The sequence below is a fragment of the Petaurus breviceps genome, unplaced genomic scaffold (genome assembly GCF_028583685.1).
Source record: "Petaurus breviceps papuanus isolate PSGF00001 unplaced genomic scaffold, PetGlider_PUasm1.0 91133, whole genome shotgun sequence".
Classification (NCBI taxonomy): domain Eukaryota; kingdom Metazoa; phylum Chordata; class Mammalia; order Diprotodontia; family Petauridae; genus Petaurus; species Petaurus breviceps.
Window position 1 is genome coordinate 97,506,422 of NW_027187419.1, and position 16,236 is coordinate 97,522,657.

The 16,236-nt window shown below is 37.3% G+C and overlaps 1 protein-coding gene across 2 annotated transcripts in view; it reads right to left on the reverse strand.

Moving 5' to 3' along the window:
* LRP2 (LDL receptor related protein 2) overlaps positions 1–16,236 on the reverse strand; it is a 264,762-nt gene that overhangs the window by 47,486 nt on the left and 201,040 nt on the right. For both annotated transcript variants that reach the window (XM_069080640.1, XM_069080638.1), the window contains exons 57-63: positions 15,442–15,570; positions 14,375–14,494; positions 13,023–13,139; positions 12,057–12,173; positions 10,274–10,411; positions 7,635–7,757; positions 3,466–3,594 (exon numbers count right to left, since the gene is read on the reverse strand). In XM_069080640.1, coding sequence (XP_068936741.1) covers positions 3,466–3,594; positions 7,635–7,757; positions 10,274–10,411; positions 12,057–12,173; positions 13,023–13,139; positions 14,375–14,494; positions 15,442–15,570 — 873 coding nt within the window. The remainder of the gene's footprint in view (positions 1–3,465; positions 3,595–7,634; positions 7,758–10,273; positions 10,412–12,056; positions 12,174–13,022; positions 13,140–14,374; positions 14,495–15,441; positions 15,571–16,236) is intronic.

The following is a 16,236-nucleotide window of genomic DNA, read 5'->3' on the forward strand; positions in this document are numbered from 1 at the left end:
CCACACCTTTCTAGTCTTCCTATGCCTTATACTACCACATGTACAATTCATTCCAATAACATTGGCCTCCTTATAGAATTGTTCCTCCAACAAGATACTCCATCTCTAGATTCTGGGAATTTTTGATGGTTGTCCCCAGCCCCACCATGACTAGAATTCTCTCCCTCCTCATTTCCACCTCCTAGCTTCCCTGACTTCCTTAAAGTCCCAGATAAAATCGCATCTATATGAGCTTTTCCCAAGCCCCTTTGATTTGGGCGATAACAATAATAATATTAATTAACACTCGTATAGTGCCTATCATATGTCAGGCACTGTGCTAAGCTCTTTACAAATATCATCTCATTTAACCCTCATAACAACCCTAGGTGGTAAATGCTATCCCCATTTTACAGATGAGGAAACGGAGGCAAACAGAGGTTAAGTGACTTGCCCAGAGTCACAGAGTCACAGAACTTGTGTCTGAGGCCACATTTGAACTTACATTTTCCTGACGCTTGGACCAGCCCTCTTTCCGCTGTATTACTTAGCTGCCTAGTGCTGGTGCTGGTGCTGGTGCCAGTGAGATCAAGAGTGGTAACAGTAGCTCTAGCCCTTAGCAAATGCCTGGCACTTTTTTATTGTTCAGTTGTGTCATTGTTTGTGACCCCATTGGAACTTTTTTGGCAAAAATACTGGAGCAGTCTGCCATTTCCTTCTCCAGATCATTTTACAAATGCAGAAACTGAGGCAAACAGGGTTAAGTGACTTGCCCAGGGTCACACAGCTGGTAAGTGTGTGAGGCCACATTTTAATGCAAGAAGATGAGTCTTCCTGATTCCAAGCCCAGTGCTCTATCCACCGTGCCACCTAGATGTTCAGCTGGCACATATTAAGCATAATACATGATTGATAAATGATTAACTGACTTATTCCCTATGAGTTTACATTTTAATGGAGGAGGCAAGTATATGTAAAAATATTTTTACAGAAAAAATATCAAGTTGATAAATACAAATGTGTACAAAGTACTTCAATACAAGGTAGTTTGGAAGGGCAACCCTACCAGTTAGGAGGATTAAGAACCATTTGGTACTTAAGATGGTGATTGAGCTGTGTCTTAAAGAAAATGAGGAAATCCATGTGATAGATATAGAGGGAGCAGATGGAAGACAGCCAGTGTACATACACATAGAGAAGAGATTGAATGTTAGATGTGAGAAACAAAGAGAATGCTAGTTTAGGTAGATCACAGAATGTGTGTGTGTGTGTGTGTGTGTGTGCACACGAGGGACAGACAGAGAGGAGAGAGACAGACACAGACAGAGACAGAGAGATAGAGAGACAGAGAGAGACAGAGAGAGAGAGAGAGAGAGAGAGAGAGAGAGAGAGAGAGAGAGAGAAGAGAAAAGGGGGGGAGAAGAAAATTTCTAAGGAGAATAGAAAAAGCAATTGACCCCAGGTTGCCTAGGACTTTATTAAATGCTAAACAGGGGAAGTTTATGTTTCACCCTAAGGGTTACAAGAAGCCCCTGGAATTGTTTGAATAGGGGAGTCACACGGTCAAATTGGCATTTGACAAAAATTACTTCGTCAGCTAAGGCAACTGGATGGCACAGTGAATAGAACACAGGAAGACTCATCTTTCTGAGTTCAAATCTGGCCTCAGACATGTGTTTGGTGACCCTAAGCAAGTCACTTAACCCTGTTTGCCTCAGTTTCCTCATCTGTAAAATGAGCTGGAGAAGGAAATGGCGAGCCACTCTAGTATCTTTGCCATGAAAACCCCAAATGGAATCATAAAGAGTTGGACATGACTGAAATGACTGAACAGTAACTTTGTCAGCTGTTTGTAGGGTGGACTGGCGTAGTGAGAGACCTGAAGAAGGAGGACAATTATATGGCTATTACAATAATCAAGGCAAGAAGTGATGAAGGCCTGAACTAAGGCAGTAGCTGTATAAATTGAGGGTGTGGTAAAGGTAGAAATGGAAAAATTATTACAGATGGCACACTAAGATAAAGCTTTTCACATGTGGTATTCCAATTTTTAACAAGTACCCTGAGATAGTATGATAGACTAGAAGTTTTAGATGATCTTAGAGAAAAGTTAGTCCAACCCTTTCGTACTATACATGATAAAACTAAGTCCCAGAAATAGTGAAATCAAAAGGCAGGGGAAAAGATATTAACTTTGGTTTGGGGCATGTTAATTTTTTTTTAACAAGATGGTCCCCACCATCAAGGAATTTACGTTTTTTTGTTTTGTTTTGTTTTTGCTTTTTGGAGGGGGGAGGGCAGGGCAATTGGGGTTAAGTGACTTGCCCAAGGTCACACAGCTAGTACATGTTAAATGTCTGAGGCTGGATTTGAACTCAGGTCCTCCTGACTCCAGGGCTGGTGCTCTATTCACTGCACCACCTAGCCTCCCCTAGGGGCATGTTAATTTTAAAGTGATAATGGGACATATTGATGGAGGTTCCCTGTAGGCAGTAAGAAATATAGTTCTGTACTACTGAAGATACAGCTTTGGGAGTAACCTACTTGGAAATCATTTTGTCATATGTTTAGAGCTGGGAAACTGAGGTTCAGGAAAGTGAAATGATTTGCCAAAAGTCACACAATACGTAAATGAGAGAGTCAAAATTAAAATCTAGTTCCTCTGACTCCAGTTTTAGTCCTACCTCTACTGGTAATGGTCAAAGGTTGTGGAAACAAGTAAGATTACCATCGGAAAAACTTTAGAGAGGAGAAAAAATTGTCAAGAACAGTACCAGGAGAAACACACATTATTGGGGGTTGGGAAGATGATGCGAAGCCAGCAAAGGAAATGAAGGAGTGGTTAAAGGATAGAGTGAGTCTCTGAAGTCACAGGAGGAGAAAGTACACAGTAAGAATGAGTGGTCAGAAACTGCAGAAATTAGAGTCTGAGGACTGAAAAGGGACCAATGGACTTAGCTATTGAAGGTCAATGTTTAATGTTTAAGGTCAATGTTTAGTTATTGGAGGTCAACCTTTGAGAATGCCATTTCGGTAGAGTGGTATGGAGTGGAAGCCAGACTGCAAGGGGGTGAGAAGAATATGAGTAGTGAGAAAATGAAGGCCTTGAGCATTAAAAAATACCTTTTTAAAGAAAATTTGTCAATAACTCAATGAGGTAGAAGGGTAAAGGGAAAGTTTACTGTTTCAACATGGGACTAAGAGGGAGAAATTGAAAGATACATGAGAAAGGGGGGACAATGACCAGAGAAACGTCCTGGAGAAAGAAGGAGCAGAATGAAGGTTTCAAGAAGATAACATCATCATTATTATATTATTATAAATATCACATACACACACAATGAGTTCCCTCTTGGTTCTTTCATTGGTTTGAAACCTGGTAAAGTTTGATACAAATGATCAGCAAGGCTAATAACAAAAAAATTGGCAAATCTAAAAAACATGTATATGTAGATATAACAATGTTTTAACAAAAGTTTTACTTACTGCAGCCTGTTTCATCAAAATGGTTCCCACAATCATCAAAGTCATCACACACATAACTCAAAGGAATACAGTGTCCGTTGCCACACTTGAATTCATCTTCTGTACAAGGTTTAGTGGTTGGGTTCATACCTACATTTGAAAAAAAGGTTCAAAATCAAGTCTCCTTCCTGCATAATGTTGTGGGGGGCAGTTAGCCCAGGATTTTTTTTTCAGAATAGAGCTTCTCCCTTTTCCCCATTGCCCACTCTGACCAGACCCACCCTTTGGAATCACAGATGCAATATGTTTAATTTGGGAGGCAGCAATGAGGGGCTAGTCCCATTTTTCCCTTTCCAAAATCCACCATCCACATAGACACTCTCTGAAATAAACACCTTTTAACTATAGTTTTAATCCCCACAGGTCTATCTACACATACCTTTAATACTACCAAATGATTCATAACCATACAACTCCCTCTGGGATGAGGAACACCCTCATTTTATAGGTTAGAAACCTATAATATCAGTGGGATTAAGTGACTTGTTGAAGGTCATACATCAAAGATTGTAAGAGACTCGTTAAGGAATGAATTTTCTGGATATTCCTAAATGATGTCCATATAGAAGAAAAATCATAGAAGGAGTGGGAGAAATTAATCACCCATACTTGCTCACTGTCCTTTTAAAATCTGTGATTTCATTGGTATAGTTAGTCCCTCCCTGTATCAATGTACTGCTTGTGTGTCTCTGAGGCCAAAAATAACCATCACTTGGTGGAATCTTTCCACGATGAGTCTTTCTTAAATTAGTTACACTGGTTCTCAGGTGACAATATGGACCCATACATCAGCTTTTTCAGCTTGGTAGTTCCTTTGAGGGTCCCTGCTCTCTAATGGTTTAGTCTTCAGCCTCATTGAAACCCTCTCTTCCTTTAGGACATAACTTAAAGACTATCTTCTCATGAAGTTCACTTTCTAAAACTACCCTCCATTTAACAATATTACCTATATTCACTTTTTATTTATGATGTACACATTTTTATGTTTACATGTAGCTGTTCAATCTCTGCTTAGAATGTAAGGTCCTTGTGAACAGGCATAGTGTCATTATGTGTTCTTTTATCTATAACCTCATTATGCCTCATTTAATAGAGTAAATACTTAATATTTGATTGATTAATAAAAACCCCATATAATTCTAAATAAGAGTAAAAAGATGTGACAAAATATGGAGCCTCAGAAAAAATATGGTGATCATTGTACAACACAAGTACAGCTTTAATACTGTAATAAGTAGAATAACTCTTTAAAAAATCAATATGGACTAGGGCAGCTAGGTGGCGTAATGAATAGAGCACCTGGAGTCAGGAGGACCTGAGTTCAAATCCGGCCTCAGACACTTGACACACTTACTAGCCGTGTGACTTTGGGCAAGTCACTTAACCCCAATTGCCCTCCAATAAAACAAACAAACAAAAATCAATATGGACCCATACATCAGCTTTTTCAGCTTGATAGTTCCTTTGAGGGTCCTTACTCTCTATTGGTTTAGTCTTTGAAAACCAAAGTCCACCTCCATGTCACTGCAGAAAGTTTTTAAAGGAGGCTTTTTCTATTGATCAGATTTAACAGGCAACCGACCAACTGTGTGCTCAATTTGAGGTGTTTAGAAAGATCCTCCAAATGGAGAAAAATAACACTTTTCCCAGCTCCATCCCAGACAAAATGCAGCAGTGTTCGTTTCTTACTCCCATGCTACCCTAGGTTATAATTTTCCTCTTATGGAAAATGAATTTTCACTCTTTAAAAATGTACTCTGATATGAAATACTGGAGTTCTGTTCTTTAATATAATGTTTTCACTAATGGCACTGAGAGAGCTATATGATTAATCATCTAAAATAGATCAGTAATTAACAACCCTACATCAAATCATGACTAACTTCATCTCTGAAGAGCAATACATCATTCATTTATGAAATGTGAATCACCATTTGGTGCTCATCCTGATTTTCTCAAGAGAAATAGAAAATAAATTATCAACTTTTTTTAAATTTTAAAAAGTGAGAACTTCGCCAAAATTGTGCTTTGTGTGATGGCAGTCAGCAATAACTGGACAAGGATAAGGATGATATTCTAGCATCTGAGTTTACTTAGGCAGTGCTACAATTTAAACCAGACAATTATCTCAATATATAATATCTATGTGTGTATATACATATATATACACATATATGTATGTATAGCTATAATTCATCTTATTCATTCATTTATCCAACAAGCGTTTATTTTAAAATCTACTCCCAAAGTATCAGGCTAAGTGCTAGCAATAAAAAAGATGAAAAAGAAACAGTCCCTGCCCTCAAGGAGCCTACATTCCACTGGGGAAAGCAATATAAAACACAGATAAATCAATATAAATTATATACAAAGCAAATACAAAGTAATTTTGGAGGGTTGGGAAAAGAGTATTAACAACCAGGGAGGTCAGAAAAAGCCTTGTGTAGGAGGCTTGTATATAAGCTGAGTCTGGAAGGAAGCTCAGGGAGCTAGCCAGTGGAGGAGATAAAGGAGTGTATTCCAGTCACAGAGGACAGGCTGGGTCATGTCGACCCATTTGCAATTTGTGCTTCCACTCGAACAACTCAGAAACTCCTAACAGATGCTGATGTGACTATAACAATATGTAGACAATCCAGGCTCTTTAGTTTCTCTTTCTACCTTTGTATTTTGCCCATTTTTGCAATCCTATACTGCATTAGTATCTCAACTAGAAAGCAATTAAAAGAAGAAAGAAAAAATGAAATAGGTTCCCATATGTGAAAGATGCATTCTGGGAGTCTGCAGTCAATTCAGCTTGTCAAATTATTTGGATACTTAACTATACTTTTCAGAACTACACAAAACCTCTATGATTGCCTTGTTTTTTTTCTCACTAATCGTTACTGTGTGTTCAGTTGTATTTTATGACTTTCAAAAATAATTTATGCAAGTATAATTAGTTCAATCAGTTTTTCAACTGGAAATATATACATGTATACTATAATATATGCATATATGTGTGTATATATTTAATAGGATCCACATATAGAGCCAGAAGAGATATCACAGGACATCTAGTCCAGCCTCTTATTTTACAAATGAGGGAAATGCAGCTGAGAGAAATTAAGTTATTTTATTTGCCCAAGATCGCACAAGAAAGTGACAAAGGAAAGATTTGAACCCAGGCCCTCTGATGCCAAAATCAATACTCTTTCTACTATGCCTCATCATAAATTTCAGAATGAGGTTTAGGGATCTTTCATGTGAATAAATTCTCTTATTGTTATTAGTTATCTTTACATCCCCCAAAATTATTTAATAATTTCATTTCTTTTTCTTTTGTTCATGTATTGAAGACCTTCCTTCTCTCCAATATTGTATGAAAATGGTAAAATGGCTAGTTTCCTGAACCTGGTACTAAAGTCTCAAGTACTTACTAGCTGTGTGACCCTGGGCAAGTGATTTAAAGGTTTGCCTCAGTTTTCTCATCTGTAAAATAGTGATAATAATAGCATTTATATCCCAGGGTTATTTCCAAATAAGATACTATCTGTTTTTAAAAAAAGCACTTAGCACAGTGCCTCATACAGAGTTGTCATTATTATTATTATTATTATTATTATTATTATTATTATTATCATTATAGCTCTAACAATCTGGCTCCCACAGACTTCCCAGTCTTATTTCAGACTGCTCCCCACTTCAAGAACTGCATGTTCCAGTCAAAATGAACCAATGGATATTCCCTAAATGCTACATCCTATCTCTCACCACCTGGTTCTCACATAAGCTCTCTGCCATGCCTAAAATGAGCTCCCTCCTCATCTCTTGCCTCTCAGAATTCTTCCTTCCATCTTCAAGGCTCAGTTCAGGTGCCAAGTCCCTAACGAGATGCTCCCTGAGAGCCCTCATTTGTTAGTATTCTCTTCTTCCTCCATTTATTTTATATTATACTTGTTTCATTATATGTCCCATTTTCCAGATAGAATGGAAACACCTTCAGGAGAGGGACTCTGACTTTTTCTTGTTTCTGTATCCCCGAGAGGTAGAACAAGGCACTTACTAAATCACTGATAAAGTAAACTAAATTCCTGAAACCAAAATTCCCTAAAATACAGGGTTGATTTTGTGAAGAAGTGTCCACTTACAGTGTTCCTCTTTCTCATCACTTCCATCCCCACAGTCATCCTCATGGTTGCAAAGCTCATGGCTATAAATGCAACGATTGTTTTCGCATCGGAACCGAAATGGTGGCTCACAGGGATTATCCACTAAAAAAAGAAAGAAATCGAGATTAAACTATGGATACATGTTAGAAGAACATTAGTGTAACAGAAAGTCACTACCAGAATCATACTCTTCTCCTTTTAAAACTATCCAGAAGCTATTCCATCTAAATCTGATCAAAATTGTGACCAGCATCACCATTACAAGCCTCATTCATGGGCTCCTTAGATTGCAAGCTTCTCGAGGGTAAGGATTATCTTTTATCTTTCTTTTATCCCTATCATTTAGCACAGTGTCTATCACATAGTAGTAGGTGCTTAATCAATGCTTGTTCACCTGACTGACTCAGTAATTTAGAGCTAGAAGAAATTTTAAATGTTTTCTAGTTCAACACACTCATTTGTTGATGAGGAAATTCAGATTCAAAAAGATTGAGGGATTTGCCCAAATTCACGAGTAAATTAGCTAGTAAGTAAACAGCATTGCTTTGAATTCCCTCACTAACCACATATATCATCCATATTCATCTTATCACTCTGTCATTCATTTACCTTTGAATTCTTCTCTAGCTAATAGATAGACAATAGATAGATAGATAATATGTGTGTGTGTGTGTGATGTCTTCTTTCCTAGAATATAAGAAACTCAAGAGGGAAGACCATGTCCTCTACTGACTTTGTGTCCTCTATGGCCTATGACAATGGGCATGGCAGATAAAGAAAGATAAAGAGTCTTAGAATCGTGAAGACTCTTGGTCCAGTCCTGCCTCTCATGCATGCTAGCAAGTCTCTTTACCTCTCAATGCCCTAATCAGCTCTCTTAGACTGAGTAGTCAATCTGCACTGGTAAAGGGAGCCAATCTCTCCCCATCCCCAATTAATCCCTAACATAAAACCTAAACACACACACACACACACACACACACACACACACACACCACAAAGTAAGATCTTACTGAATGAAATAAAGTTATACTCTGCTTTCAAATACAGGGCATGAGTTATTTTACTTGCTTTTAAGAACTGCATGCTTAAAATGCTTTTAAAATATGAGAGGTTATAAATTAAGAGTCTTTGGGAGGAAAATGGGAGAACTATGTGAAAAGTGAGATATGCATTTTTGACAAAAATGTTTTATTGAAATTTAATTGAAAATGAATTCTCTTCACCCAAAAGTTAGATGTAAAATTTTAAACACATTTGTGAATGTGCCTATAATCAATCAATTAATAGGCATTTACCACATACCTACTGTGTGCCATATCCTGTGCTCAGAATTGGAGATAGAAATACAATCAGCATTTGCAAAGAGCTTACGTTCTGACAGATACATATACAAATACATATCGAATAACTATATAGCATTACCTACAAAAGAAATGAGGCTTCCTTCCCTACCATTCAAAGTTTTATTTTCATACCTGCGAACATTTATCTTGTTGAAGGAGTACCAGTTCCCAATTCCCTACCTCATTCCCAGTTGCAGGCTTCTAAGATATTTACTTAAAACTTAACAAGTAAAGAAATATCAGGAGTGGCAGTATGGAGCCCCTACAAAAAATGTACTTGAAATGAATTAAAATAACTCTTTGTATTGTGAAGGAAAATAGCCATATATCATCATGGCCCAATAAGACACTTTAAAATGGTAACTAATGAGGAGAAGGGCTTAGAAGTAAAGAGATGGTAAGTTCTTAAAGAGAAATGACTACAAATCTTCCTTTCTACAGAAAAAACCTCTACCCACTGTAGTAGTAAGTCTCTGTTTTGATCTTGTGATACCCCAGAGTGTCTTCAATTATTTCAAAGGAAACTGCAAAAATCTTACAACATAATTCATTTTAGTTCACTTTCATTTCAAAAAGCAAATAAGTGTCATACAGAACACAAAGAATGGCAAGAATGTCAGACGTCTCCAAAGGTATGAAATTGCTACCTCATGAAAAAGGTACTAGGTAAAGACCATCCTTGTTCCATGTGATTCCCTATCACCACAAGGATCAAATAAAACAATCATCTGGCATTCAAATCCCTTCATAAGCTAGTACTCCCCCCCTACCTTTCTAGTTTTCTTACACTTTACACCTCCTCTACCACATACTCTTCTATTCAGGGACATTGTCCTCATTGCTGTTCAAATAAGATACTCCATCTCCAAATTCTGGGCTTTTCCATTAGCTTTCCACCATTCCTGGAATACTCTCCCTCCTCATATCTACCTCCTTGCTTATATGGCCTTCTTCAAATTGCAGCTAAAATGCCATCTCTTCCAGGAAGCCTTTCCCAATCCCTCTTAATTCTGGTGTCTTCTCTCTGTTGATTATTTCCTATTTATCATATGTGTGTATATGTATATCTTGTCTGTACATAGTTGTTTTCATATTTCCTCCCCTATTAGACTGGGAGCTTCTCAAGGACAGGGATTGTCTTTTGCCTTTCTTTGTACCCCCAGCTCTTAGCACAGTACCTGGCACATAATAGGTTTTTAATAAATGCTTAATGGATGACTGAATGAGGTCATTGGAGAGAGTTAACACATTCATTCTATTTTCTGCCCTTACAGCACAGGTGAAGTTCCTCATCAGAATTGTCCCCACAGTCATCATCACCATCACACTTCCAGAATGGCTGGATACAGACGTGGTTCTTACACTCAAACATGGTAGCTGCACAGTATGTGCCATTAGGATAACGGGTGGCTAGTGTGCAGAAAGAGACAGATCAGTTACTGGAAAGGTTAATAATAATTGGGAGCAGGGGAAAGGCAATTCTCATTTTCCTTCAGATCATCTATTCTGTTTGGTTGTTATTTTTCCTTTCATTGATCTAACACTAAGTACCATCTGATTCCTGCTTACCATACTCCTATTACTGCAGCTGAAAATCTCCAATATACAAGGGTTAATGGATTATTCCTTTAGGAGAGGCATCAAAGTCTAGCCAGGTTCTATGTGGATCCCAATTTGCAACAGTATGTAATAGCAGCTTTAGGGCTAGAACTGAAAACTATGTTTTCAGTTATTTAAAATAAATACTTTATAGGGGTGGCCAGGTGGTGCAGCAAGTGAGAGCACCGGCCCCAGAGTCAGGATGACCTGGGATCGAATCCAGGCTCAGATACTTGGCACCACACCCAGAAATAACTGGCCATGTAACCTTGAGCAAGTTACTTAACCCCAATTGCTTTAAAAATAAATTCTGGGGCAGCCAGGTAACACAGTGAGTAAAAGCACCAGCCCCAGTGTCAGTATGACCTGGGGATCGAATCCAGGCTCAGACACTTAGCACCCACCCAGAAACACCTGGCCATGTAACCTTGAGCAAGTTACTTAACCCCCAATTGCTTAGGGGCAGCCAGGTGGCTCAGCGAGTAAGAGCACTGGCCCTAGTGTCGGGATGACCTGGGATTGAATCTGGGCTCAGATAATTAGCACCACACCCAGAAAGAACTGGCCATGTAACCTTGAGCAAGTTACTTAACCCCAATTGCTTTAGAAAAACAAATAAATAAATACTTTATAAAGCTATGTTTCACTTCTGATCAAAATTCTTTTACACTATTTTTCAGTTATTGTGTGCATTGTTTTTATCTAATATATGTTTCTATCATAAATGTCTATTGATAACAATAATTTGTATTTGTTAATAGTAACATTGCATTTGTAGAGAGTTTTACAAATAGGATTATAAAATATTTCTATTTCTAGCTATTGGCTTCATCATAGTTATAATAACAATAACAACAATAATAAAGGCATTTATATAGAGGTATACAAATATGATTGTATTATTTAGAGTTAGATTTTTTCTTCATTTTATCTGTCTCATTTAGTCCTCACAACCACCCTGGGAAATAGGTGTGACAATTACTCTCATTTTACAGATGAGGAAACCGAGGCAGATATAAGGTAAGTAACTTAAGCAGTGTCTAATTATCCAAAAACTCAAGCCTTCTTAACTCTAAATCCATCACTCTGTCCATAGCACCGAGACAATTATATCTGCTGTGCTTCTATCAAAATTAAATAATTCAGTCACACATGCAAGGTAGTAATTGATCACCTACATGCAATTTTATTATCATAGACATAGTCACTACTGCCGTTTTAAGGGATTTTATTAATAAACTCTTTTGTGTTAGCCCTTTCATGTATGTGAGCTATAAAGACCAAGGAATCAGATAAAACTCAATCAACAGATTAAATAAGACCCCTGTGATAATTATTAGTTACCTATGAAGGTTGAATAGAAAACAGCTAAAGGCATTTTGTCCCCCAAAATGGGCTCACTTAATCACACTGCTTCCTCATAAAAGCTTCATTACAAATAGCTAGACTGACTCACGGCAGCTGGCTTCATCCGAGAAATCGAGACAGTCAGCACTTCCATCACATTTGAGTCGTTCAGGTACACAGTGACCACTAGTGCACTGGAAAAATCCAGGATGGCAGGTCCTCATTTCTAGAGAATGAAAATTTACCAAAACATTCTTGTTACTCATAGTCAGATAACCACAGACCCTAACTAACCCTCATAACTTGAGATCATAGAGTAAGAGCTAGAAAGGTCCACAAAGGTTACCTAATTCAACCCCTTCATCTGAGTGAAGAGGAAACTGAGTCCCAGAGAAGCTGACTTGCCCAGAGTCATAACAGATAGTAGTGAGCAGAACAGGATTTGAACAGAAATCCTCTGGATCTACATCTGATATACTTCCCACTCTACCATATTGTTCCCAAATCATTCCCTCTCAAGATACAGTCATGGAAAGTACTGCCCTTAGTATGGACATGGTGAAATGCTATTTTCGGTGACACCTCTGACATACTAAAAAATACTCATATCTGAAGCCTTTACTCATAAACCTAATTTTCCATCCTTTGAAGACACTTATTGGTCTTCTCCAGACCTATTCTAAGGTAAATGTAAGAGCTGGATAAAGAACCAGAGCAATCTGATTACTGTTCCGGTGCTCAAGTCTTTGGGACAATGACCTCCATTTGTATTTTCTTGAGGACCACATTCAGGCACATGAAATAGGTAGAACAATAATTGCTTTTATTTGCATATTATTTGCAAAAGTCAATAGAGCATAGTATTATTCTCAGACAATCTCACTTAAAACTGAATCAACTAGACCACTACACCATAAATATAAATCAGATAAAGGAAAAAAATATTTTAAGTCACCATTTAAATAAAAATAATTTTTCTCTTAGTGGTACATTATTCAGTGGTTACTCTTTCAAAGAAATAAATATAGATACAAATATAGATGTAAATATAGATAAAGATATATGTTATAGGTACCACAATCTCGTTCATCTGAATTATCCTCACAGTCATTGTCATGATCACATATCCATCGGGAAGGAATACAACGCTGATTGTCACAACGGAATTCACTTTCAGAGCATTCCCGAGGGGCTTAGAAAGGAGATAAGGAAATAATTAGTACATGAAATATTATTTCTGATAAGCAGGTCACAGATAACATCATTTCAAAAGTGTAAACTAGGGCTCTAAACTGAGGTTAATAGAATGAGATGTTCTTAGGGTATAAATTCTCTTTAAGTAAGTCACTAAATGTCCAGCCTATAAAAAGAAAGGATTCTACATCAGTTTGAGGTTCCTAAAGAATTACTTTCATTGCAACAGTTGTCCTCAGGTTATAATTTAGGACTTTGTGAAGTGTTACAACAAGAAATTTATCTGGTTTATGAAAACAAAGGCTAACTTTTCTCAAACAACAGGTAGGAACCAAATGCAATTAGGATAAGAAACACTCTGCAATGAATATCTCTGATGAATGTCTGATATCTAAGATATTTATGAAACGAACAGAAATAAATATATGTTGTTTTGTGCATGATTTCATATATATATATATGGAGACAGAGTGACTATACATATAATGACCATATATAATAAAACTTTACATATATTTATATGTAAACAAATACATATAATAAAACTTTACATATATGTGTAATGTATATCAATAAAATGCAATCTCAGATCAGGTTTCCTCACTGACTCCTTTAGAGAACTCAAGGTGATCCCCTCATTCCCTCTCTCCCATTGCTTTCACTTATTGTATATATGACAGTGTTTAGTTGTCTTCTGATTCTTGCATTTCTTTCTGACGGAACTGAAACTCATAACAATGATGATGATGATGATGATGCATTGTCATTCTTGGTGGGCTTAATAAAATTTTGCATATCTTCCAATTTCTTATTTGAGGTAGCTTACTTTAATGCTTTATGAATCTGAGGTTTTGAGAATTTAATGTAAATCCTCCTTAATTTGAGTTGCTGTGGATGAAAAAAATTCATCATCTAATGGCCAACCTTTTAGTGATGAACCTATTCCCACTTAACTAAGCTGGTCTTTAGACAACAGAAACCTCTTGGTGGACCTACAGTCAAGAGTCTTTCCATCCAGATCTTGCAGTCTCCTAACACAACCTCCCAAAAACCAAGGTTATCTCTACAATCCAAAGAAGAGCCAAGGAAAAATTTCAATGGAAGAAATGGCTAACAAGCAAAAATAAAAATAATACCCTATGAACTAATGCAAAAAGTAAGATAACAAAGGTAGATTAGAGAAGAAGCTCAAATCTCAGCATAAGGTAAAGTGTGGAAGCACTAAAAACTCACTGCAGTTCTGCTCATCAGATCCATCCCCACAGTCATCATAGTCATCACATTTCCATCTTAATGGAATACAATGGTGGTTGCTGCAGCGGAAATCCCCCAAAGGATTACAAGTCATCTCCTCTGAAATTCACAGGCATTGAAAAAGTTTTAAAAAGCTATCAGGACAGTAAAAAACAAACAAAAAACCTCCAAAAATAAGCGCTACTTTACTGTGGAACAAATATAAAATTATACTGCAATGGTACTCTTAAAGATCTCTAAGGGTATTCTACCTTTCCAGTGCTTTAAAACACTCACTGTCATGTCAATCTTCTTTTTAACCAAGCTAGAAATTTATCATTTCCAAAAAGTAAACCCATTTCCTCTTGCAACACTGCTGGAAAAATGAATAGTTTTCTAGATGGTAGTTTGTCCAAAGTTTGCACCAACAAGTCACTATCATTGATCATTTACGAATAATGATACGTAAATATTTCCATTAGCCAAAAGTTACTATGTTCTTGCTCATCTTTTCTCCAGCTCTTCTATCAACCTAGATCAAAACAGATATACTTCTGAAGTCTAGGGAAAAAATGTCTTCCTCCCTCCAGATTTCCTTAATATTTCTCAGTCTTCTTCTAGATCCCTTGAAAATTCTCTCTACATTACCATATTTGAACCCAGTACTTTTAGAAGATCATACGTTAAATCAGATAGACCTTCAAAAGATGAGAAGCCCAAATGACCAAAACATTGTTATGGAAATGATACTCTTTTTGGGAACTGATAGAAGGGGAAAGAAGAAAGTATTAGCTATAGACAAAAGGTTTCACATTTCGAACTAACTCATACAGGTCCCTATGATCGAGGTTACATTGCTTCCTCATCGAGGGCTTAATATAGCGTGAGATCTTCATGATTCATCTGTAATTCTTTTGCAGTTCAGGTTAGGGGGTGGAAAACAGAGGGGAGACAGACGTGGAAGAGGAGAATGATAATAAATGTGCACTCAGCTGCCATGAGAGGGAGGTAGGGAAAGTCAACAAACCTAGCTCTTTCTACCCTCGGATCCTGATCCCAAACCATACCACAGCCTTGTTCATCACTGTTGTCCCGGCAATCATCGTAGCCATTGCACACTGCCCACCATGGGATGCAACGGTAATTTGTTTTACAGCTGAAATCCGTGTGGTTGTCACAACGATAGTCGGGTCCCACTGAAATGGATAGCATTTTTGGTCAGAATAATTAATTTGATCGTGTCTGAAGTTAATTATATCTACATCTCAGACACATTTACCAATTTTCAATAGATATTGAGGAACAGCAACAGTCAGAAAACAACCCTTTACTATTTTCAAAGCATTTTCATATCCATTATTTCAGCTCCCAAAACTTTTGTGAAAATAGGTAGGAAAGGGAGTATCTTGCATTTTAAAGTTAAGGAAATTGAAGTTCAGGGATAAGTGATTTTTGCCCAAGAAGACAAAATAAATAATAAGGCAAGTACTTGAAGTCTTTCTCCTTGGTGTCCAGTTACCTTTCCACTACATTCCATTCTATCTTCAACAATGGTGCAATTGTACTAGTAACATCACAATAGCAACAAAAAATGTTACTTAATTAGGATCATAAATCTAGAGTTGGAAGGGACTTCAGAGGCCATCTTGTCCAACCCCCCCCCATTTTACAGGTAAGTAAACTGAGACCCAGGGAGGTTAAGTGACTTGCCCAAGATCACCCATCAGTGAACATCAGAGGTAAGATGTGAACCCTAGACTTCTGACTCCAAAGCCAGTTCCATTGTCCCATTGTCCCCAATCTCTTCCACAATAAGTAACCAGTTTCCAGTTCTTTCACTTTCACTTAAAGCAATAAGCTTT